This window comes from Molossus molossus, unplaced genomic scaffold, assembly GCF_014108415.1.
Source record: "Molossus molossus isolate mMolMol1 unplaced genomic scaffold, mMolMol1.p scaffold_m16_p_4, whole genome shotgun sequence".
Lineage (NCBI taxonomy): Eukaryota > Metazoa > Chordata > Mammalia > Chiroptera > Molossidae > Molossus > Molossus molossus.
The window spans coordinates 30,811,621-30,835,142 of record NW_023425377.1 but is presented as its reverse complement, the minus strand read 5'-3'; the positions used below and the strand labels follow the sequence as shown (position 1 = coordinate 30,835,142).

The following is a 23,522-nucleotide window of genomic DNA, read 5'->3' as shown; positions in this document are numbered from 1 at the left end:
CACGTCATCTCCAACACTTGTTCTTGTCTGTCTTTTTTTTATTTTATTTTAGAGAGAAAAGAAGGGAGAGGGAGAGAGAGAGAAACATCGATGAGAAAGAACATCAGTTGGCTGCCTCCTGCACTGCTCCTGCTGGGACTGGGCCCACAACCTGGGCATGTGCCCTGACCGGGAATTGAACTGGCATTCTCTTGGTACGTGGGTCCACGCTCAACCACTGAGCCACACTGGCCGGGCTTGTCTTTTTTTTTTTTTTTTTTTATCCTCACCCAAGGACATTTTTTTCCCTCCATTTATCTTCAGAACGGGAGGGAGAGAGGGAGGAAGAGAGAGAGAGAGAAACATCGATGTGAGAGAGACACACTGACTGGCTGCCACCCATACAATCCCAGCCGGGGCCAGGAATAAATTGCAACTGAGGCACAGGCTCTTAGCGAGAACCAAACCCTGGTCTCTCTGAACTGCGGGCTGATGCTCTAACTGCTGAGCCAAACCGGCCAGGGCTTTGTCTGTCTTTTTGATTGTAGTAATCCTAGTGGGTATAAAGTGGTATCTCATTCTGGTTTTTGCGTTTTTCTGATGATTAATGTGTTGAGCATCTTTTCATGTGCTTATTAGCCATTGGTGTGTTTTTTGTTTTTTTTTTTTTAAAGAATAGTTCATTGACTTTTAGAGAAAGGAAGAGAGAAGAGAGAAACATGGATGTGAGAGCACAACATCAATCCTGTATGCCTCTTACCTGGAATTGAGCTGCCACCCAGGCATGTGCCGTGAGCGGGAATCAAACCAGCAACCTTTTGGTGCATGGGATGACGTCCAACCAATGGAGCCACGCAGGCCAGGGCCATTGGTGCATTTTCTTTGCTGAAAGATATGTCTATTCATATCTTTTTGTTGGGCATTATTTTATATCTTGGATACCCCCTCCCCCACTCCATTGTTTCATACAACTTTTGATGGTTCAGTGAACAGTATTCAGTTTATATTCTTCATTTGTCCTCATTTGGGGACTTTATACTTCCATTTGTTTCAACCCTCAGATTCATTTGACTGGTCAGTTTTGGGATTCCAGGGCTTAGGAAGGTGGTTCTTAGGAACCTGAAGTTCAAGTTTCTGCTCTAGTTAGGCCTCTGGGTAGAGGCCCCAGGCTGGTTATCCTAATTCTGGCCAGTGTAAGCTAATTATCACAAAGTCTATGAGTTGACAAAAGAAGAATGGGTCAGGGAGGAACTGTTGCTAACACTGAGCTTATTGGGGAAAGCAACCCATGAAGGTGACTTTGTTATCCTGTCAAGGCCATTGCATTTTTATTTTTATTTATTTTTTTTATCCTCACCCAAGGACATTTTTCGATATTTTGTTCAGATAGAGTGAAAGGGAGAGAGAGAGAGAGAGAGAGAGAGAGAGAGAGAGAGAGAGAGACATCGACGTGAAAGGGACACATCGAGTGGCTGCCACCCACACAACCCAACCAGGGCCGGGGACAAACTGCAACCGAGGTACGTGCCCTTAGCGGGAACCGAACCCGACTCTCTCCAGACCTCAGGCCAACGCTCTAACCGCTGAGCCAAACCGGCCAGGGCAAGGCCATTGCATTTTTAAAAGTTAGCCAAGGTGCCCGGCCGGTGTGGCTCAGTGGTTGAGCATCGACCCATGCACCAAGAGGTTGCTGGTTTGATTCCCAGTCAGGGCACATGCCCAAGTTGTGGACCAAATCCCCAGTGGGAGGCATGCAGGAGGTGGCCAATTGATGTTCTCTCTCGTTGATGTTTCTATCTCTCTCTCCTTCTTTCTTCCTCTGTCTAAAATCAATAAAGAAAATAAATAATAGCCCTGGCTGGTTTGGTTTAGTGGTTAGAGCATCGGCCTGCGGTCCAAAGAGACCCGGGTTTGGTTCCTGCTAAGGGCACGTACCTTGGTTGCAGTTTGTCCCCGGCCCTGGTTGGGTTGTGTGGGTGGCAGCCACTTGATGTGTCCCTTTCATGTTGATGTTTCTCTCTCTCTCTGTCTCTCTCTCCCTCCCACTCTATCTGAACAAAAAATGGGAAAATGTCCTTGGGTGAGGATTAAAAAAAAAAAAGAAAGAAAGAAAATAAATAATAAATGTTAGCCAAGGGAGGGATGCCCATATAAAGCTAACAATGAAGGTGTTTTTTTTTTAACTTTAAATTTGTGACCCTAGTTTTAATTTTTTACTTATAATACAGTCTGTTTCAAATAATGTATTTCTTGTAGTCAAAGGAAGGCTTTCATTAACAAGTATGGAGCCGTACTCTGCTCTTACCATGTCCTTCAAGCCCTGGACTTTTAGGATGGCAGTAACAGGTGTAAAGTCTCGAGGAGGGAGACTGCATGGAATGTTTGAGGATCGGCAGGAAGGCCATTGTGGTTGGAGTAGTGGTGGCAAATGAACAGAGAGGGAGGCCAGGAGCCAGGTTATGGGGGTCTTCAGTCCCAGAAAGGACTCTGGGTTTCATTCTAAGTGTGATGGGCAGCCATGGGAAGTTGTGACATGAACCTACTGTGTTTTTAAGAGATCATGGGCTGGTTTGTGGAGAATAGGTATAGTGGGATAAGAATGGCAGCAAGGAGACCTCTTAGGAAGCTGTTCTGACAGGTTGAATAGGAGGCAATGGCACCCGGGGCTAGAGTAGCAGCATCCAAGGTGGTGGTCAGATTCTGAGTATTTTGGGGAGGAGAGCCTACAGGATTTGCTGTGTGATTAGATTTGGGCTCTGAGAAAAAAAAGAAGTCAAGAATGATTTAAATGTTTTTGGCTAGAGCAATTTTGTGAATGATGTTATTTTCTGAAATAAAGAAGGCTTGAGGAGGATTAGATTTGAGGGTGAAATTAACAGTGTGAATGAATGACCTAATCTTATAGTGCAAAGGTAAAAAAAATGACATAGTTTATGTGTACATTTTTATGAAAGCATCAAAGACTATGGAAATGTACAGAGGTAAAGCCTCTTTCCTAAGCTAACCACTGTCAACAGTTTGGTATGCTTTTTATCTTGTCCTTTTTCTGTGCATATTGCTTTTTCATAAATGGGATTATACTATGTGAATTATTCTGTATTTTGTTTTTCTAATTAATATTATGTTTTGTTTTATTTATTTATTTATTTATTTTTTGGTACATGCCCCTAGCAGGAACCAAACCCGGGACTCTCTAGTCTGCAGGCCGTCGCTCCAACTGCTGAGCCAAACTGGCCAGGGCTAATTAATATTATATTTTAGAGATCTCCCCTGTCAGTACATGTACATAATGCATTCTTTTTAATGACTGCAGAGAGTTCTTTGTGGAAATGTAGCTTATTTACCCAGCCTCCTATTGAAGGATGTTTGGGTTGTCACAGTTTTTCACTATTAGAGGAAGTGCTGCAGCGATTACTTGTACCCACCTTTGTCTGTGAGTCTCAATATTTCCACGGGCTAGAAGATTCTCAGAATCCTTGAAGATTCTTCCAAATGGAACTGTTGCTAAGCTCCAATTTTTACAAGCTCTTTGGCATCTATTGCTTAGGTGCTTTGTGCTTCTATAGCCAGTTGATATTTGTCTGGTGTTCTGTTGAGTATGTTAGATTGTTTCTGAAGCTTAACCTTTTGATTAAATTGGAAGCATTCTTAACAGAACAGGCCCTTCTGTTAGGCACTGACATGGATTCTAAAAGAACCAGGGCATAAAAAAAGTGTGCGTGTGTGTGTGTGTGTGTGTGTGTGTGTGAGAGAGAGAGAGAGAGAGAGAGAGAAAGAAAGAGAGAGAGAGATTACAATTAATTGGCTGTGTCCTTGGACATCCTTGGTATCTTTTCTGAGCTGCAGGTGCTTTCAGATAAAATGGGTGATAGGATGGGGCTTTGCCCATATCTAATGGGATATTTCAACATTACATTTCAGGGACTGAGAAGGAAATAACATTTGTTAGGGTGAGAAAACAGCATTAGTGGCCAGAGGAGTATTTACAAATTGGAGTCACTGGGGTTTACACATTTTTTTAGAAACCCAATGTGGAGAAACAGAGGAAATAGTAAAGAAAACAGCTCGTCAGTGTGCGCCAGAACCTGTCACGGCATGTTTACATCTGGCTCATTTCACCTTGGTTGGAAGGCACAGAATGCTACAGAGGGTGAGCTTGGAGACTGGGCAGTGAACTACTATATTTAGAAAGAGGAGATTCCTGGGGTTAGAGTGGTGGTGGTGGTGGTTGTGTGTGTGTGTGTGTGTGTGTGTGTGTTTTCTTTGCCAGATGAACAAAGGTTTGAGGAACTTGGGAATTCTGGACCAAACCTTGTTAACTAACTAGGTTCTCTGGGCCATGTCAGTAGCTACGCTTTGACTCCTGCTGCTGCCACAAAGGAAAAGCCAAAATAAACCCCATTTCACATGGTTTATAAAGAAGCCACAGGTAGATTTCAAAGCTCATCTGATCTTGCTTTCAGGTGTGCTTTCAAGGCTAATTTGAACACTGTGAAAATGTGAACTGGGTCCTCCGGTTCTTTAGGTAAGCGTTCCAGGCAGATCGAATTGAACTTTGGCAGTTTCTGTGCTACTGAGACTGTCAAGCAGATACAACTAAAATCTTAACAGATTCCTGACCACATATTTCATTATTACACTTGCAGGTCAGGTGTCGAAAAGGATTATCAGTTGAGCAAATAAAATTAAAAAGGTATTTTTACTTTAATTCATACTTATGTTTCTTTTAAAAAAGTTTTTCTAAGTAGGTAATACCTGCAAATGGCATTCAATTCAAAAGGGACAAAAAAGGAATGTGGATATTCTTTCAATTCCTCCTGTCTCCTGATCCCTAGTTCTGTTGGAGGCTACATTTTACCAGTTCTTGTATATTTTCCAGACATAATTTATGCATGTGCCAGCAAATATATATATGTATTTGCATGCCATATGCAGTGTTTTGCATATATTTCCAATATTGCACTATTTTATTATATTTTAGGTATTATTCTACATTGGTACATATAGAGCTAACTCAATTTTAGCATTGCATTGTATTCCACTTTATGGCTAGAACACAGTTTATTTAACCAGTCTCCCTAAGAGTAGACATTTAGATGATTTCCAGTATTTTACCTTTATAAGCATTGCTGTTGTGAACATCCTGGTGGTACCTGTTATGGGCACAGGAGTGAGTAGATCTGTAGGACGAATTCCTAGAATTGGAACTACTGGGCCAAAGGGTATGTTCTTTTTTTCATTTCGATAAATATCGCATAGGAGTGTTTCTGAAAAATTCTGCATGAACTGACGTTTATAAATTGTGATTACAAAGTAGGCAGGAAACTCATTATTTAGTTTATGACATAGTGGCCTCTGTAATCAAACAATGCTTAGCATTTTCTCCATTTCCTACTCTCCAGTATGTCTGTATTGTTGATTCTGGAATGAAAAGCCCCAACAAAATCATTCCCTAAAACGAGACACAGTGTACCAGGAATCACTTGAACTTACGGCCCCAGAGAACTTGTTTGTGTTCCTAATGAGGGTGCTGTTGAGTTTTTATCTTTGTATAGCATGTGTATTATTCAGAAAGTTTGGCAAGTGTTAAAGGAGGGCAGCCTCCTACCTTTGGTAACTGGAGATCATAACTTTGGGTCAGTAGGCACACCTTGTCTATCAGTGAAGCTCCTCTGGGCAATGGATTTCCGGGGAGTGGAGAGGGAACAGAGTGTTTTGTTTGACATCTCTCTGGTTGTCTCTTTCACAGAGTTTAGCACTTGCCCCAGTGGAGGATAGGATTATGTCGCCTGTCCTGTGTGGTCTCTATCCCAGTGCCTGTGACAGCTCATGCTGGAGTGGAAGTCTCCTGTTGGTGGGTTTCTGGAACTGGGCAGATGCAGTTCCTGTCGTCTAGGAGCTCAGTGTCTTGACAGGCGGGAGGCACAGATAGTCCATAGTCCGTATAGTGGGATGATTGCTAGCAGTGTAAAAGGGTCTGTGAGGAGGGAGCAGAGAACTTTAGGGAAGGCAGGTGAAGGCTTATCAAGCCCAAGGAGGCAGTATTCCAAATATCAGTTATTTAAAACCATGTCTCTTATTTCTGTCCACCTTTACTACTGTTCATTTACTTTGAAAAACTGTATACTTATTAAAAAGGAAACTTTATAACATTCTGAAATCTCAGATTTGATGTGACTAACAATTTTTTTCTGAAATGTCTTGAAATAATCATTAAATTGAAAATTATTTGTCAATGTATTATGTAAAATAACCTCATATTTTATCGGTGATTTGAGCTTTATTCAGCTTAACACTGTGCCATGCAGAAGTGTGCAAGAGAATGGACCACCTGGCCATTATGCCCGGGAGGGGAGGGAAGGATTAGGCTGTGCTTCTCAGACTAGGGTATAAGTGGGGGGTAGGTGGCAGTGTGCCAGGGGGTATACAAAGCAAGTGGCAGTAAGTATACGTACTTAGTTTAAAATCTGTCTTAATGGAATCATTATTTGGGTATTCAGTCAAATGCTGATAAATTATAGAGGAGAATGCAGGCTTCCGTGGCATTTTTGAGGAGATGTGCTGGTGTGGGTGAAGAGAACATGTAGTCTACATGAACAGAGGAGGCAGGAGTCTGGGGTGTCTCCAGAGTTTCTGTTTTAGATCTTGCGGGGATGGCTGAACTGTGTCCCACTGGAGAAGAACCGTGGTATATGATGGGGGATATAGAGCTAAGTGAGCTTTGTCCTTGCTGACTTGTTCCCATGAGACATGCAGGTGGAGACACCTACAAGGCAGTGGGAACACAGGTCTGCCAGGGGTACTTGTGTAGGTTTGGGACTTACCAGGTGCTATTAGAGGTACAGGCATTGGTTCTCAGCCATAGCTGCCCATTGAAATCACCTGAGGAGCCTGGGACTCATGTTTGGAGATTCTGGTGTAATTTGTCTTGGTTGCAACTTGAGCATGGGGAATTTTAAAAGCTCCCGTGGTGATTCTAATGTGCAGCAAAAGTGAAGAACTTCTGGCACAGAGAGAGAGAGAAGAATGGAGGCTGAAATCCTGGGGAATATCAACAGTGAGCAGAAGAGAGTTAAAGAGACTTTTGCTCTGATGACCAGGTGTTTCATTCTGGCCAGTTTGGGTGAGGGTATGCCCAAAGACCTTTGGATTTTACCTTTCAAGGGGAAACTAGAGAAAGCAGTGTAAGTATAAGGGTGATAAATACCACCGTATAATATTATTGTGACAAATACATGAGATGATTGTAGGTATGATGCTTAGCAGGATAAGCAGATGCATAGTAAGTGCCCTATAATTGGAACATGCCATCATTGTCATTTCTAGATTATCTGTGTTGTAAGATAGTGAATCTTAAACATGACTGTGTATAAGAATTCCCCTAACTGTAGATTTTCAGGCTCCCCACAAGGAAATTTGATGGATGAGCTCTGGAAATCTGCATTCCTTACAGGTCTACCAGGTGATTTGCCTGGAGGGGCTTCTTGGACCACATATGAAGTCTCTATAGGCCCATAGAGATTCTACATAAACCTCGTCTGAAATACTGTGTCCCCCCCTTAACATGCATAGCTGTGCCAGCCAGCCTCATGATGGGACATCTCAGGTATGAGGAAGGAGCCCTTATAGCAGTTCAAGGAATGATGGGGGAATGCTTCCACAGAGTACAGACTCTACCCACATTGGCCTATGGCACTATACATGTGATCTGGTTCCATGAATTTGTCCTGTGAGCTGGGACTTTGATTTACCATGGGGTGGGGGTGGAGGTGGGGTGGCATAGCTCCTAAAGAGAAACTTTATGCTCATGGGCAGTCACAGGGCAACCATTTTCCTACAGTAGATCTTGGGCGCTTTTGTCAGGGTTAAAATCATTTGGGGTCAGAGCGTGTAATTATGTTGCACTTTTTTTTTTTTTTTTTTTTTTTAAAGCATTCAGGAATCATAATGAGCTGGTTGAACTGTTGCATAGCTAGAGGTGAGGTGGTATCTGGGGGAGAGAAGGAGAGACTGGCTGATGGCTCCTGAGGGTGAGGTGCCCCAAACCCAGAGAGAGCTGATCTCCTTCCTGCTCAGGCCTGGAGGGCAACCCCAGGCTACTCATTTCTGGCAACACTCCTCCTTATCTCTGTTCTGATCTTATCTGTTCTCAGCCATCTGAGGAGGGCTGGGTAACAGAGCAGACCACAGCCCAGCTGCTGGTGGTACCCCAGGGAATGGCTACCTGGAGACCAATGCTGCTTTCCCTTGTTGTTTGCTTGGTAAAAAGTTCTGTGGGCTGCTCTTCCAAGGACAGGGGTTTCTGGCATTTGGATCTGACTAGTGCGTTGAGATGTTTGACACACAGCCTACCGTGGCCACTTAGCTAGCATATCATCAGCCTCACAACTCCCACTGGGGGCAGTATGGAGGCCCGCAGGCCCTGGGAATGGGTGCCTCCTCACCTGTACCTCACCCACTCTGGCTGTGTCTCGCTGCCTCTGGTCTGCTGGCCAGGCCTTGGGAGACCTCAGACAGCTTTGCTTGCTGCTGTCTCCTGGCCCTCTGACTGAAACTCCCTGAACTCAGTGTGCAAGGTCAGCAAGCTGCTCTGTTGCCAGCTCTGTTTAGAGCAGCAAGATGGTTCTCTCTCTGGAAAGAAATCCTGTTTCCTCTTTACATAGCCAGCAGGTTTGTAATCTGTTCCCCAGCAGGGAAGCTCTGGTCCATTGCATAGAAAATTGGAGTGGAACTGCAAGCTTTTGGCCTCAGTGTCTTTTGGGGTATGACTTTGGCTTGCTTCTCCTCTTCCCCACCTTGTCTGGCCAGCATAACTTCACACCATACTGCAGTGAAAAGACAACACAACCGGGTTTGCGGTTCTGCGCTGGGAGCAGCACAGAGTTCAGACATGAAGATGATCACCAGAAGATAACTTAAAATTTACTTGTTTACACAAGTCTGGGTTCTGAATGCTGGGGTCTCATCTTCCCTCTCCCCTCTTATCTGGAGAACCGAGTCTTCTAAAGAAAGAAGATTGAACTGTTTTTTGATGGTAATCTTCAATGAGATACTTGTGAAATGTTATGCAGGAAAAGGATGACTCATGTCTCTTAATTTAACACCTCTAGCAGTCATATTACTGAGCTCCCCAAATGTGCCAATATGGGGTTAGGCAATGGTGGGTGGAGACCTTGGAGGCCTTCTTAGGATTCTTTTAAAATAGCTTAATGAGATATAATTCACATACCACACAATTTACTCATTTGTAATGTATAATTTATGACTTTTTGTATATTCATATAATTTTTCTTCCATCTCCTCAATTAATTTTAGAACATTTTAATCATCCTCCAAGGAAACCCTGTACTCCTCAGCCATCCTCCTCCATCCTTCCCATTCTCCCAGCCCTAAGCAGCCACTTCCTCAGGAATTTTAACCCGTGGCCCACAGTGTAGTGTTCTTCTGTCCGCTTTGTCCCTTAAGCTTGTGAAGCTACACATCCTTCTCCTTTGCTGCCTTCAAAAAATTTGCAGATGCCCAGCTGTCAACGCCAGGCTGTGCGGATCTGGCACTCAGTTTTTCTTTATTCTGTTCACCGTTTGACAGGTTCACTAGTGCAACAAGACTGTGTCACACTCATTCCTGAGTGCATGTAGGTCTCTGGTTTAGGACTTCTTTACTCGTGTCTCTCTTGGTTCTAATCTGGCTTGGGAGAGAGTAATTTCCTGTGACAGTGGGAAGGAAGAACTCAACTTCCAGTAGTAGGTAGACACATTGTTTTGAGCAGAAGAGAGAAACTTTTGTTTCTCCAGAGGAAAAAATTTCAGTAATACTCTGATTCGGGTAGTTGCATTTTGAGGGTTTCAGCTTTAACCATTTTTGGAATTATTGATAAAGAAGTAAGGTTCTTATGGTGAAGTGGTGATAGTTTGGGACAGTCTAAGATCTTAACATGAAAATCCTTTCTTACTGAATGCCTTGTGCTGTTCTGTGTAATTCCAGCCCCAGTGTAGATAACATGTGCTCTACCATTTGTTTGTATTCTTTTCCTCTCATTTGCTTCCCTCCCTTCTCTCTCCACCCCACCCCTCATTCTTTCACTGTGTCTGCCCTTCCCCCCCCACCATCTTGCCTTGCCAAAAGGCCAAAGAAGTGACTGATCTCTGACCTCTTGATTATGGGAAAAACAAAGCCTTTAGTAAATGGGAATGACCTGAAACTGATTTCCGGAGTTTTAGGATGATAGCTAAAAAGACTCCCAGATTTGAGGTGACTGTGAATCTGCAGAAGTCTGGGCTCTTAGTGGTCTTATCTTGTAAAAATCACTGTCTTGGGTCCTCTTTCCTCTTACATATCTTGTGTTATGTTTCAAAGGTGAAAGGACATGCTCAGAACCAGGTGGGTACAGAATGTCCTGCTCCCTGGTTAGCTGCTTTGATGGGGAGCATTTAGATGCTTATTTTTTGCTTCTCAGGTTTCCCATTTTTATGATTGGGGTAGTGGGTGCTGTTAAAATTGTCTTTAACAAAATAGCCCTGGCCGGTTTGGCTCAGTGGTTGGAGCGATGGCCTGCGGTCCAGAGAGACCCAGGTTCAGTTCCTGCTAGGGGCACGTACCTTGGTTGCAGTTTGTCCCCAGCCCTGGTTGGGTCGTGCGGGTGGCAGCCACTCGATGTGTCCCGTTCACATCGATGTTTCTCTCTCTCTCTCCCTCCCACTCTATCTGAACAAAAAATGGAAAAAGTGTCCTTGGGTGAGGATAAAAAAAAATGTCTTTAACAAAGTAGGTCAGTGATTCATATTTCAGGAAGATAAATTTAGGGACATGAATGAGGGCATGTTATCTGGGTTACTTGAACAGCTCCAGAAATAATTATGTATTTATAATGTAAGTTAGGGACCTAGAAACCTATTTGAGATAGGTCAGGGAACTCAGCATGAAATCTGACTCTTTGTGGGTATTTCATCTAGACTCTCCAGAAATAATATATTTTAGACAAATTTAAATGAAGCTGTGATAAGATGGCTTACATCTCCTTCCCTTGAGCTGCCAACCCTGTGGTTCATAAAGCCATTAACAGCAAAATAGCAGGATGTTCCTCTACCTTCTTCTGAGATGGATATTCCCCAGTGTTTTTGTCACATAGGCTAGTGACTCATAGGCTAGTCATTAAAAAAATCAAGCAATCCAAAAACAAACTTGTAGCTTATTGATTATACAGGTAATGCATGTTCATTAGAGAAAATTTAGAAATTAGAGATGAATAAAAGAAGAAAATGCAAATTACAGTTACAGTACTGATTAGAGATACAGTAGTCCCTCTTATCCTCTGGAGATGTGTTCCAAGACCCCCATGGATGCCCGAAACCGTGGATAGTACTGAACCCTATATATGCTAGGTTTTTCCCTATACATATGTACCTATGATAAAGTTTAATTTATCAATTAAGCACATTAAGGGTAACAACAATAACTAATAATAAGATAGAAAAATTATAAAAATATACTGTAAAAAGGTTACGCGAATGTGCTCGCTCACTCTCTTTCTCCCTCATAACCAATCTGATAACTAAGAAGGCTACTATATTTTTAATGATCTGGGAGCCTCTGGACAAAGGGATGATTCATGTTCGGGTGGGACAGCTCCAGATTTTATCACACTACTCAGAACGGGTGCACAATTTAAAACTTATGAATTGTTTAGTTCTGGAATTTTCCACTTCATATGTTCGGCCCATGATTACTGTAGGTAACTAAAACCGTGGAAATTGAAACCGCAGATAAGGGGGGACTACTGTACTTATTCATTTTGGTTTTATAACCTTTTCTACTCAGTAGGTCATGATCATCTTTCCATATTGTTAACCACTGTCTAACATTGTTTTTAGTGGCTATGTAATATTCCAGGTATGCTGTGTCAAGACTTTTTTGAATTAATGACCTACGTTTGAACAGGTAGGTTGTTTCTCCCTTTCTCTCTTTTCATGACTGTTAACCAATATATAATGATAGTCCTTATAGATATGTCATTATCATCTTCAGATACATGTACATAGGCCGCTCTTACATTTCTTTCCATATCTTTAGGATCAGCTCCCACCTCTCTGCTTGTCCCCTTTTCTTGCTGGTTGAACAGAACCGTGGGGACAAATAGTAGATGTCTTTTCAGAATGCCACAGAATGAGGAGTCCCATGTGTTGAAAGCATTATGTTAAATTTATTTGAACCAAAATAGTAACAGAATATCTACTGCCATTTAACCGTTTGTATGTCAGACTTTTGTTAAGTGTTTTACAAACTTTATTTCATTGAACTTTCACAACAATCTTGTGTGATATATACTAGTCTCCCAGTTTATAGATTAGGAAATTGAGGCATAGAAAGTGAAAGTAACTCACACAACTAAAAAGACTTGCAGCAGGATTTGAGCCTTGATCCAATGCCAGTCCTTCTGCTCTTAAGCAGTGCTATGATGCTGACTAGAAAATCTTTATAAAGTGGGAATAATAGTGCTCACATGAGAGCATTGTAAGGCTTACATGATGTATATGAGAAGCACCTGGCACAAAATTACAGCAGCTAGTACTACTCCAATGACTATTTTCATCTTTTGAAAGATAGGAATAATATAAAAATTGTCTTTGTGCTGTCTCTACATCTGAATCTCTGGCTTTCTTATTGGAGATGGATCCTTGTATTAGGAATTGTTTCTAGAAATTAGACTTCATTAGCCCCATCAACACATACTTACTGGACTCCAAATATGTACTAGACACTGTTCTAGGTATTGGTGCATAGCTCTGAACAAGACAAAGTTCTGATTCTCATGGAGCTTATATTTTAGTGGGCAGAGTAAGCAAGTAAATAGGATACTTTTAGATAGTGAGAAGTACCACGATGGAAATAAAATAAGATTGAACATAGGGGTGCATATATTCTTTCTGATTATTGTTTCAGGCTTCTTAGGATATATTCCTAGAAGTGGAGTCATTGGGTCAAATGGCAATTACATTTTTAATTTTTGAGGAAACACCATATAGTTTTCCATAGTGGCTGCACCAGTCTGCATTCCCACCAGCAGTGTACTAGAGACCCCTTTTCTCCACACCCTCCCCAACACTTGTTGTTTGATGATTTGTTGATGGTGGCCATTCTGGCAGGTGTGAGGTGATACCTCATTGTCGTTTTAATTTGTATCTCTCTGATGATTAGTGATGTGAACATTTTTTCATGTGTCTCTTGGCCATTTGTATACCCCTATGTTCATAGCAGCACTATTTACAATAGCTAAGATCTGGAAACAGGCCAAGTGTCTATCAATAAATGAGTGGCTAAAAAAGCTATAGTACGTATACACAATGGAATACTATACAGCTGTAAGAAAGAAAGTTCTCTTACCTTTTGAGACGACATGGGGGGACCTGGAGAGTATTATGCTGAGTGAAATAAGCCACTCAGAGAAAGATAAGTACCACATGGTCTCACTTATTTCTGGAATATCATGAACAAAATAAGCTGTCGATCAAAATAGATCCAGAGATGTGGAAGTAGGGAACAGACTGACAAACCTCAGAGGGGAGAGGGGTGGGGTTTTGGGAAGAGATAAACCACAGAACTTATATGCATAACTAATGAACATAGACAATAGTTTGGGGAAATCAGGAGGGGGGTGGAAGTGGGGAAGAGGGGGTCAATGGGGGAAAAAAGGGAGGATATCTGTAATACTTTTAACAATAAAGATAAAAACAAAATAAAAACAAACAAAAGAAATAAAAAAGGATTGAGAGTGATGGGTAGTGGAGGCAACTTGAGATTGTATGCTTAGAGAGAGCTCCTCCATATTGCTGAATGACCTGCATTCTGGGCCTACACTCGGTGACTGTGGTTGTTGAAAATCGTAAGCTCTCACTTGGTGGATAGATGGTGTTGGGTCATATTTTCTTCCATTTATGTTTCTTCTGTTTTCATAGGCGGAACCATTTTTACTTATTGGAATCATGACCAGCCAGAACCATAGTGATCTTGGTAAGATAGAATCTATTCCTCACATGGCAGGCAAACTGATGTTTTAAAAAAACATAGACCCCATCATGTCCCTCTTGCCCCAAATTTCCCAACGGCTTCCCATGTCACTCAGAAGACAGTTTTAATTACTATGGCTTATATATGATAAGGCTTCTGCCTAGTTTCTTAGTCTCCTCTCTGATAGTTCTCCCTCTGTGCTTAAGTTTCACTGGTCTCAGACTCCTCTAACACACTGAGCGCTTCCCAGCCATAGGACTTTCCATTGCTTTTCCTTTGGAATGGCTTTGCTACAGATCTTCATGTGGTTGGCAACTTCTTTTCATCCTTCAGGTTTCAGCCAAAGGCTGCTCAAAGACTCCTCCCCTGACCACATGACCTAAAGTCTTAAGTAGCATCCCTTTACCCTCTATACCATTACAATTTTGTAGTCTTCATAGTGCTTCTCACCCTCTAACTTTCTCAGTACCCTGAACCTGTTGAATTATGTCATATGTCCCTCAAAGAGTTCTGCTTGACCACTTGACTGTGTGTTCTAAAAGCAACTCTCCATGTTCCTGACCTCAAGCATCACTTGGTTCTCTTGAGATTTTACTTTGTTTTTAAGATTCCACCTTGGACAGATCAGGTGTGATTGCTCTGAGTAGGTGGTGATCCAGTCTCTCTTTGGGGTAGCAAAGGAAAATGATGAGTTAAAAAAAGCAAGAATCAGAAGTAAGAGTTGATTAATGCTGTCACCAGCCTCTTCCTCCTACCCCTTTGCCTTTGCTCACTCTTCTCTCTTAGGCCTGCCTTCCTTCCTTCCTTCCCTTCCTTCCTTTCCTTCCCTTCCTTCCCTTCCTTCCCTTCCTTCCCTTCCTTCCCTTCCTTCCCTTCCTTTCCCTCTTTCTCTCTTTCTTCCTCCCTCCCCCGAGGATATTTTTCTAGTTATCTTTAGATAGAGTGTAAGGGAGGGGAGGAGGGAGAGAAAGAGAAAGAGAGAAACATTAATGTGAGAGAGATACATCGATTGGTTGCCTCTCACACGACCCAGCTGGGGCTGGGGATTGAACCTACAACCCTGGTACATGCCCTTGACTGGGAATCAAACCCTTCGGTCTGCAGGCTGATGCTTTAACCACTAAACCAAACTGGCCAGGGCAGATCTCTTTTTTTTTAATCCTTGCTCTGGCTGGTTTGGCTCAGCGGTTAGAGCATTGGCCTGCGGTCCAGAGAGACCCGGGTTCGGTTTCCACTAATGGCATGTACCTCGGTTGCAGTTTGTCCCTGGCCCTGGTTGGGTCGTGTAGCTGGCAACCACTTGATGTGTCCCTTTCACGTTCCTGTTTCTCTCTCTTTCTCTCCCTCCCACTCTATCTGAACAAAATATGGAAAAATGTCCTTGGGTGAGGATAAAAAAATTAAAAATAAATAAATAAATAAATAAATAAGTAAGTAAGTAATCCTCACCCGAGGATATTTTTCCATTTATTTATTTATTTATTTATTTTTTCTTTTTTTTGTTTGAGAGAGAGAAAAACATTGATGCGAGAGATACACATCGATTGGTTGCCCTCTGCATGACCCTGACCATGGCAGGGGACCAAACGGCCTCCGAGGTATGTGCTGTTGACTAGAATTGAAATGCAACTCTTTGGTCCACTGCCCAACATTCTAACTGCTATGCCAAACTGGCCAGGGATGGTCTTTGTTTCTTTTTTCTTTATTGATATTAGAGAGAGAAGAAGCGAGAGGGAGAGAAAGATAGAAATATTGATGAGAGAGAACATCGATTGGCCACCTCCTGCATGCCCCCCCACTAGGGATTTGGCCCACAACCTGGGCATGTGCCCTGACCGGGAATCGAATCGGTGACCTCTTGGTACATGGGTTGATGCTCAATCAGTGAGCCACATAGGCTGGGATGGTCTCTTGTTTCTTTATCATCATTTTTATCAGGCAGTGGAAAGGAAAGAGAAATCTAATGTTTCTAAATTCGTGTCATAAGCATCAAGAGGGAGACCCAGATTTCCTTGGCTGGGCCAGTTAAACCTCTATGAATTGATTCCTTTCATTCTCTTCAAACCTAGAAGAAATGCACTTACAGCTGAATGGACTTACAGCAGACTCTTAAATCAACAGGACTGTTTGCTCATGTTTTTTCTTTGAAAAGGGAGATTTTTGAATAGGATAGTATATATTTTCCTCCATTTCTTCCCTTTTAATAGGTGTTAAGTTTTAGCCCTGGCTGGTTTGGCTCAGTGGTTGGAGCGTTGGCCTGCGGTCAGAGAGACCTGGGTTTGGTTCCCGCTAAGGGCACGTACTTTGGTTGCAGTTTGTTCCCGGCCCTGGTTGGGTCGTGTGAGTGGCAGCCACTTGATGTGTCCCTTTCACGTCAGTGTTTCTCTCTTTCTCTCGCTTCCTCTCTCCCCCTCCCGCTCTATCTGAATAAAAAATGGAAAAATGTCCTCGGGTGAGGATTAAAAAAATAAATAACAGGTGTTAAGTTTTAATAATCATTTTAGTGATTGTCCCACAAATGGGAAGGCACCCTTGATAAGCTTCATGATCAGTTATAGAAGACTTTTCATTTTTCTCTAAAAAGATTTCTCCCACTTTTGTTCACATCACAGACCTCTGTATGTTGTTTGCTGACAGTGTTTCCATGCTGGAACCACATCATGTTCCTCCAGTGGATTCCTCAAGTCAGCTTCTGTACAAAATTTTTCTGAAACCCTGTAGTGACTTTTCATAAGATTTAATACTAGTTCATTAGGATAGTTCCATGTGGACAAATGGGTCTCAGCAGGAATTCAGCCAACAGAAGGCAGTGTTTCCCACACAGCCTCTCAAGATTTAGGACTGGATTCCTGCTAAATAGGATTTAAGCATGAACATGTCTCTTGTTTCTGTCTCTTGGACTATGGTCTCTGTTTTCTATGAAAAGCCAATCATTCGTAGGTGTTTAATTTAGGAGCAGGCAGCGGGAGAGAAGGAACAGCATCATGTCTCTAACTTTGCATACACCGATGTCCTGTTTTGTGACATCTAAGCACTAGAGACTCACTGACCCACATTTTTTTCTTCTGCTCCTGCAGTGTACTGACTGTGCAGGGATCTGGTACCAGAATTACTTCTAAAATGTGTTACTAAATGCAGAAATCTCTCTCTCTACTGACTTCTCAGTTGTTGGAAATTAGTTCATGACCTAGAGACAACACCATGGCTGTGCTTTCATTGTCGGAATCCTTGGAGGTGGCAGTGAAGTGAGCAAGGACATGGAGGATGAGAAAACCCTGAACCTAAAACACAAGCTGGCCTGTGTTTTCCTGATTGTGCATCATGCCTTCCACTCTCTGCTGATTTCTACTGTCTTAATAAATAATACAATTAAAGTTCTCTCTGTGTCAGAATTTTTTCTCTGTTTTTCTGTTAAGCTGTTTTTGAAAGTATTTTTAATCTGTTTTTGGTGGAACATCCACAGTTTATGTTCATCAAAAGCAAGAGTTAGAGCAGTGGTTCTCAACCTTCCTAATGCCGCAACCGTTTAATACAGTTCCTCATGTTGTGGTGACCCCCAACCATAAAATTATTTTTGTTGCTACTTTATAACTGTAATTTTGCTACTGCTATGACTTAGGCGGCTCCTGTGAAAGGGTCTTTCGACCTCCAAAGGGGTCACGGCCCACAGGTTGAGAACTGCTGAGTTAGAGGAACTTTGGCCAGTGTGGGAGACAGAAACCCAATGGGGAGCCCTTGAAGACAGCAGGTGCTCTCTCGGCTGTTTTCTGCTAGCTTTGTAGAACAGTGTGAACTCACCTCTGCCCTCCAGCCAAGGGGCCATAAACAGGACATGCTGTATGACCTGGAGGTCTGACATTCATTCCTCTGCTTGTCCATTGGAGTAACCAGGCTGAGGCCAGTTGCCAAGCAACCCTGGATATAATATAAGCAGAAGAACCTATCCAAAAACTGTTACATTCCCTTTGCCATTTTTCTGTTTTCTTTTCCCTTTGAGGATGGAGAGATACTAGTTTTGGGTGGGAGGAGGTAAAGTGTACTGATTTGATATCTGATTGTGAGAATCTTACTGTTTTAATCTCCCTGTTCCCAGCTCTAGTCAGATAACTCGGTGTTAAATTAAATGCCATGACATCTTTCAGAGAACCCCCTGTTCCTGCATAGATAGGGAAAAGAGAGGTGAGCTCCCTTTGGTCTCCACACAGACACCGAGTATTGGTGAGGAACTTAGCTGATAGTAAAGGCAGCTTTTATCGCCACCCTATCAGTTGATTTTAATAAGGCACAGTTGCACACATGGTGCTTCCCCTTTGACTGCACCAGACAGACCACTTTCCCTTACGAGGGAGGGAAGATCCAATCCAAGGTGCTTAAGCAGAAAGGGAATGCACTGTGGTCTATAGCTGGAAGCCCAGGGATGTCCTGACTTTGGACAAGCCTGGATTCAGTGGCTTACACCATATCTGCATGCCTGGTCTCTTGCATCTCTCTTCTCTGCTTTCCTTTAGGTTGGTGCCATTCTCAAATGGCCTTTTCCCTCGCATTGGAAAGATGACTTGTGGCCAAGAGTTTGAACTGAAGCCCTGAGCATGGTTCTCATTGGCTTTTTGTTGAATCAGTGCTTATCCTTGAGACAATCCTTGAAGCTCGCCTGGCCAGAGTCCAGAGTGGAGTCAACAGCATATGAAATAAATGTTCTGAAAGTCAGGGAGGAAGGGATTCCCAGAGGCATATTAGGGTGCTATAAATACAGAAGAAGGGAATAGCTGCTAGGTGGCCAAGGCAACAAAATTCCTCTACACTGGCCTGAGTAAATTAAACAAGGGCCATCCAGGGAAGAGAAAGGGGTGTCTCCCGAATATCATGTATTTTCTCCACATATAGACAAGTTAATTTGGGCTATCAGACTGTTTTAATAATGTAACCCTGGACATTCAGATTTGGATGGGAAGAAACAAAAGACAGTTTTGAGGTATTGGGGACCACCAGGACTGGGCAGACTGGGCAGCCTGAGAATAGTGTTTGGGAGCCAAGTACCTAGTGAGCAGGGAATGGGATGTCAGGTGGGTACAAGGGAGAGCAAAAACTGCTCCTGCTGGGACAAATTAAAACAAATGAAAGCAAAATGTTGTGTGAAAACTTAAGTAGTACAGCAGAGTTCTGTAACCCCCAGCCAGTGACTTAAGAGTGGTGTGTGACAACTGGTTCTCCATCTTCTGCAGCTTGTTTCCCTTCATAATGATGCTTATGATTTGGGAAACAAAATATATCCAATAGAACTTGTTTACTACCTGCCGACGGCTAGTGCAGTGGATTAAACTAGGGTCAGCAAACTTTCTGTATAGGGCCAGATAGTAAATATTTTAAGCTCTGTGGGCCACATAGGGCCTCTGTCGTACATTCCTCTTTTTTGTGTTTGCTTTCACAACCCTTTAATAATGTAAAAACCATTCTTAGCTCACAAGTCATATGAAAACAGGACAAGGGCCAAAGTTTGCTGAGCCCCAGTATGGGTTGTGGGGTCTGGTAGACCTGGGTTCCAGTCCTGACTGTGTTGCTTGTGAGCTGTGGGCATTTTAACCTCTCAGAGACTCAGTTGTCCCAGTTTTTTCATCTGCAAAGTGAGTTTGGTAAAAGTACGTGTCTCGTAGGGTTACTGTGAAGATTATTCAGAAAGTGTCTGTCCTTTGGAATTATGGTATTGGTCCTTTACATGACACAGTGTGCTTGGTTGGAGGGGTGTAGTGAGGTGGGAGGAGGGAGATGCAGCCAAGCTCTGAGAGTCTTTGTAATTTCCATTGTTCTTCCTCTTTTGATGGCCTCTTTTTCTCTGTTCTGAGCAACTCTTCATCAGGTTTTGGGAACTTGGTGCCAATCTAAGTTTCATTTCTGGTGTGTTCAGGAAGTGACCCACATTTTAATCCATATTTGGCAGTAACTGAAATAAATTGGCTTGGTTCATTATCAACACGCAGAATATGTACTTGTTTTGCTTCCAGCCTAAAATTCCCTCCTTATCCACTTTTTCACTACATTCCAATTCATCAGCCTATGAAGACCTCATGTTAAAGCCAGAAGGAAAGTTGTTTTTTCCTGTTTTATCAGAGAGAATGTTTGAATTGTGGATTTTTGCTTGTTGAACTTGGTGGATGGATGTCAACAGTTAAGAAAAAGGCTGAATTTCTCCCCAGAGTTTCAGCCCTATTATCTACGCTCTGTACAGGTGAGTTATGATGGAATGGATAGGAATCACATGGCCTTTCAAGTCCTCAGTGTCCTGCAAGCACTCACCTTCAGGTCTGCTCAGTTGTCACTTTCTCAGTGAACACTCTGCCCTGACAGCCTCTCTCATCTCACTTCTCCCTTCTACTTTTTTTGTTTTTTTTATATCCACCTGAGGATATTTTTCCATTTATCTTCAGATAGAGTGGGGGGGAGGGAACGGGCGGGAGAGAGAGAGGGAGGGGGAGAGAGAGAGAGAGAGAGAGAAAGAGAAAGAAACAGAAGCATTGATGTGAGAGAGACACATTGATTGGTTGCCTCCTACATGACCCTGACCAGGGCCAGGGACCGAACCACAACCCAAGTACGTGCCCTTGACCGGAATCGAACCCTCGACTCTTTGGTCTGTGGGCTGATGCTCTAACCACTGAGAAAACCGACCAGGGCCTCCTTTTTACTTTTTTTCTGTGCTACTTTTCTTATTCTAACATACTGTATAATTTATTTATTATGGTTTCTTTTTTTTGGTCTGTGTCTCCCTACTAGAATGAAAACTCTACAAGGGCAAGGATATTTGTCTTTGTTTACTTCTGAATTCCTAATGCTTAGAATGGCCTCCGGTACATAAAGAAATATTTGTTGAATGAATGAAGGCTTTCATTCCTATATCAGAATGTTTACTACATCTAATTCTCTCTGACCTAGAAGGCATAGGACTTGGGTTTGAATATTGACTCTGCCACAAATTGCCTCTGTCTTTGAGCAAATCACTTAATCTCTCAGGACTGTAGTTTTCTTATCTTTAAAATAAGCAGTTAGAGTAAATGATGGCTAAAGTTTCTACTGGGTCTATGGTCTGTGATTATAATCTCTGGTTAAAAGAGACGTTGTATAGCTATTAAAACTGCCACAGATATTTTCTAAAAACAGTTTGAATTTCATTGGTGGGCCACGTGGAGTGGATTGAAAGAGTTTCAGAAAAAGTTTCTGGAGTACCTTGTGCCTTCACTAAAACAGTTCTCAAGTATTATAGTATGGTTGCCTTCAAGAACCTTTCCACTAGTCCTTTAAGGATAAAGTCCAGATGTCTGGATATGGCTTTTGGAGCCCTGTGTACTCTGGCCCCTGCCCACTCTATCAACCTCACATTGCCTGCGTGTCTGCTCTGTGCTCCTGTCCTTGTGATTTCATTTCCGTTTCTCCAAGGGACGATGGATTTCCCAGCTTCAGTCCTTTGAGTATTTCTGTTTCTTCCACCTGGTGTCTCTGCTTTCCCTTCTCCCTTTGTTTGGTCAATGCCTACACATACTTTAGGTCTCAACACACAGGGCAGACATGTGGACTTAGGGGGAGGGGTTGGCAATGGGGCTCCAGTTCCACTGGGAATGTCTCTAGCTATAGTATGGAGACTGAAAAGTTGAGTTTGCTCAGAAACTGTGATTAGTCTGGGTTGGCTGGACATCTATGCAATAAGAATGCAAGGATTTTGAAGTCTGTCTTCATTCAGTGGATACTGGAAAGCTACTGTAAGTTTTTTGAGTGGCATCATGACATAATCAAAGCTATATGAACGAAATAGCACAGATAAGCCTTAAAAAGCATTGAAAATATTATTTCCCTAATCCTTAAAGCATTCTTGGGGAGATAAATACTAGGGTTCCTGTTTTGTAAATGGGAAAAAACTGGGGCACATAATGATTAAAGGACTTAGTTTAGGCGTCACAGAAAAGCAGTTATTAAGCCAGCTAGTGTCTAGATAGATTTGTGATCTGCAAGACTAATGAATGTTGCTAGTGGCTTTTCTCATTTTTCAAGTGGGTAGCAAGGTGAATAGTGCTGAGTGCTGAGAGGCTGTTTCTCAACGGTGACTGACTCATGGATGCTTCTGGAAGCTTTGGCAGAGACTTGGATTCTGCTTAGGATATTTCGGGGCATGGATATAGAATGTTTCTTTGTATCATAGCTGTGGTCACTCCGTGTGGTTGCTATATATATAGATTTAGCAAGATCAAGGAGCAGGTAGATGCTGATTTCCTTCTTGGTTGGTGTAGGAAGAGTTCTTTCATGGCAAGACTCATCTGTGATTTTATTTTAATTAAGGCAGGCATTTGGATTTTGCAGCTTCATTGCAGACTGTGTTTAAAGCTGGGTTTGAAAATGCAAGAATTCAGTGGTATAATTGATGATCTCCAAAAGCTGATAACCACTTCGTCTTGGAGCTGTGCTTCTCAAGCTTTATCATGCATTTGAATCGCATGGGGGACCTTGTTAAAATACACGTTCTTAGCTGGGGCTTGAGATTCTGCTTTTCTTACAAGCTGCTAGTTGATGTTGGTGCTGCTTAGGATATTTCAGGGGATGGATACAGGTTGTTTCCATCCACTGGGCCCTTCTCCCTTCTTCTCTGCTTAGCCTTTCTCTTTCTTGGTGTCTCAGACACTTGTTCCCATTTAGTGGATGCTAGTATTCACCACTGGGACTCATTGGCCATTACGTAGTCGCAATGATCTTTTCAAAATGAAAGTCTGATTATGTCACCTATTGCCTAGATCCCTTTAGTGGCCCCTGATTGCATCCCCATATCACGGTCTTGCCCACTTTCCTCTGTAGCCGTATCTTGTAACAGCTTTGCATTTTCCTGCCACAGGCCCCTATTCTGCTTCTTTTGAAGCTCGTGTGTCTACCCTGACAGGGCTTTGGCACACACAGTTCCCTCTGGGTAGTAGCCCTCTGCCTCCTTTCCCATAACTGTTCCTCCTTCACGTCTCAGCTCCAGTGTTCCTTCCTCTGGAAGCCGCCCTGGGCTTTCCCATCTAGTGACCTTCTGCCATTGCCAGACCTCTCTGGTACACAGCAGGGAAACGGGTTTGTTTGGGGCATTGCTGGATATTGTGCTCTAAATTGTACCCTTAAGTGGAGCATTGTGCATGATTTTAGGAAGTTGTAGATTGCCTAAGAGCTGCCTTTCAAAAGCTACTCTTCCTGGAAGGGTGGTGATCGTGAAAGTGCACTTTGTGGTGTGTAGGAGGAAGAGGAAGAGCAAAGAGTTTCCGGTAGGAACTGAATCATGTCACCTAAAGCTGGTTCGGGGACTGCTGTTTGTTTGTGTATGCCTCTGAACAGTCATCTGTCCCTCCCTCTCTATCCCATGCTTCTCTTTTTTCTAGCAATTTTTAAGTGCAGAAACTACACCCCAAAGGGAAGGAATTGGTTAGTTCAGGGCTGTAGAGCATATGGCTTAGTTGAGAAGATAATCCAGGTCTGATTGCAACATGGGCCTCTTCACCCCCTGCCATGCTGTTCTGCATGTGAGCAGT

General features: G+C 42.7%; 1 protein-coding gene across 5 annotated transcripts in view; it reads left to right on the top strand.

Annotated features, from left to right (window-relative positions):
• The window catches only part of ARHGAP26 (Rho GTPase activating protein 26), a 443,756-nt gene that overhangs the window by 10,662 nt on the left and 409,572 nt on the right, over window positions 1-23,522 (top strand). The window contains exon 1 of one of the 5 annotated variants that reach the window (XM_036281725.1): window positions 17,570-20,206. The exons of the other annotated variants lie outside the window; for them this stretch is intronic. Coding sequence (XP_036137618.1) covers window positions 20,137-20,206 — 70 coding nt within the window. The 5' untranslated portion in view covers window positions 17,570-20,136. Of the gene's footprint in view, window positions 1-17,569; window positions 20,207-23,522 lie in introns of those variants that run through there. 5 annotated transcript variants of the gene reach the window in all.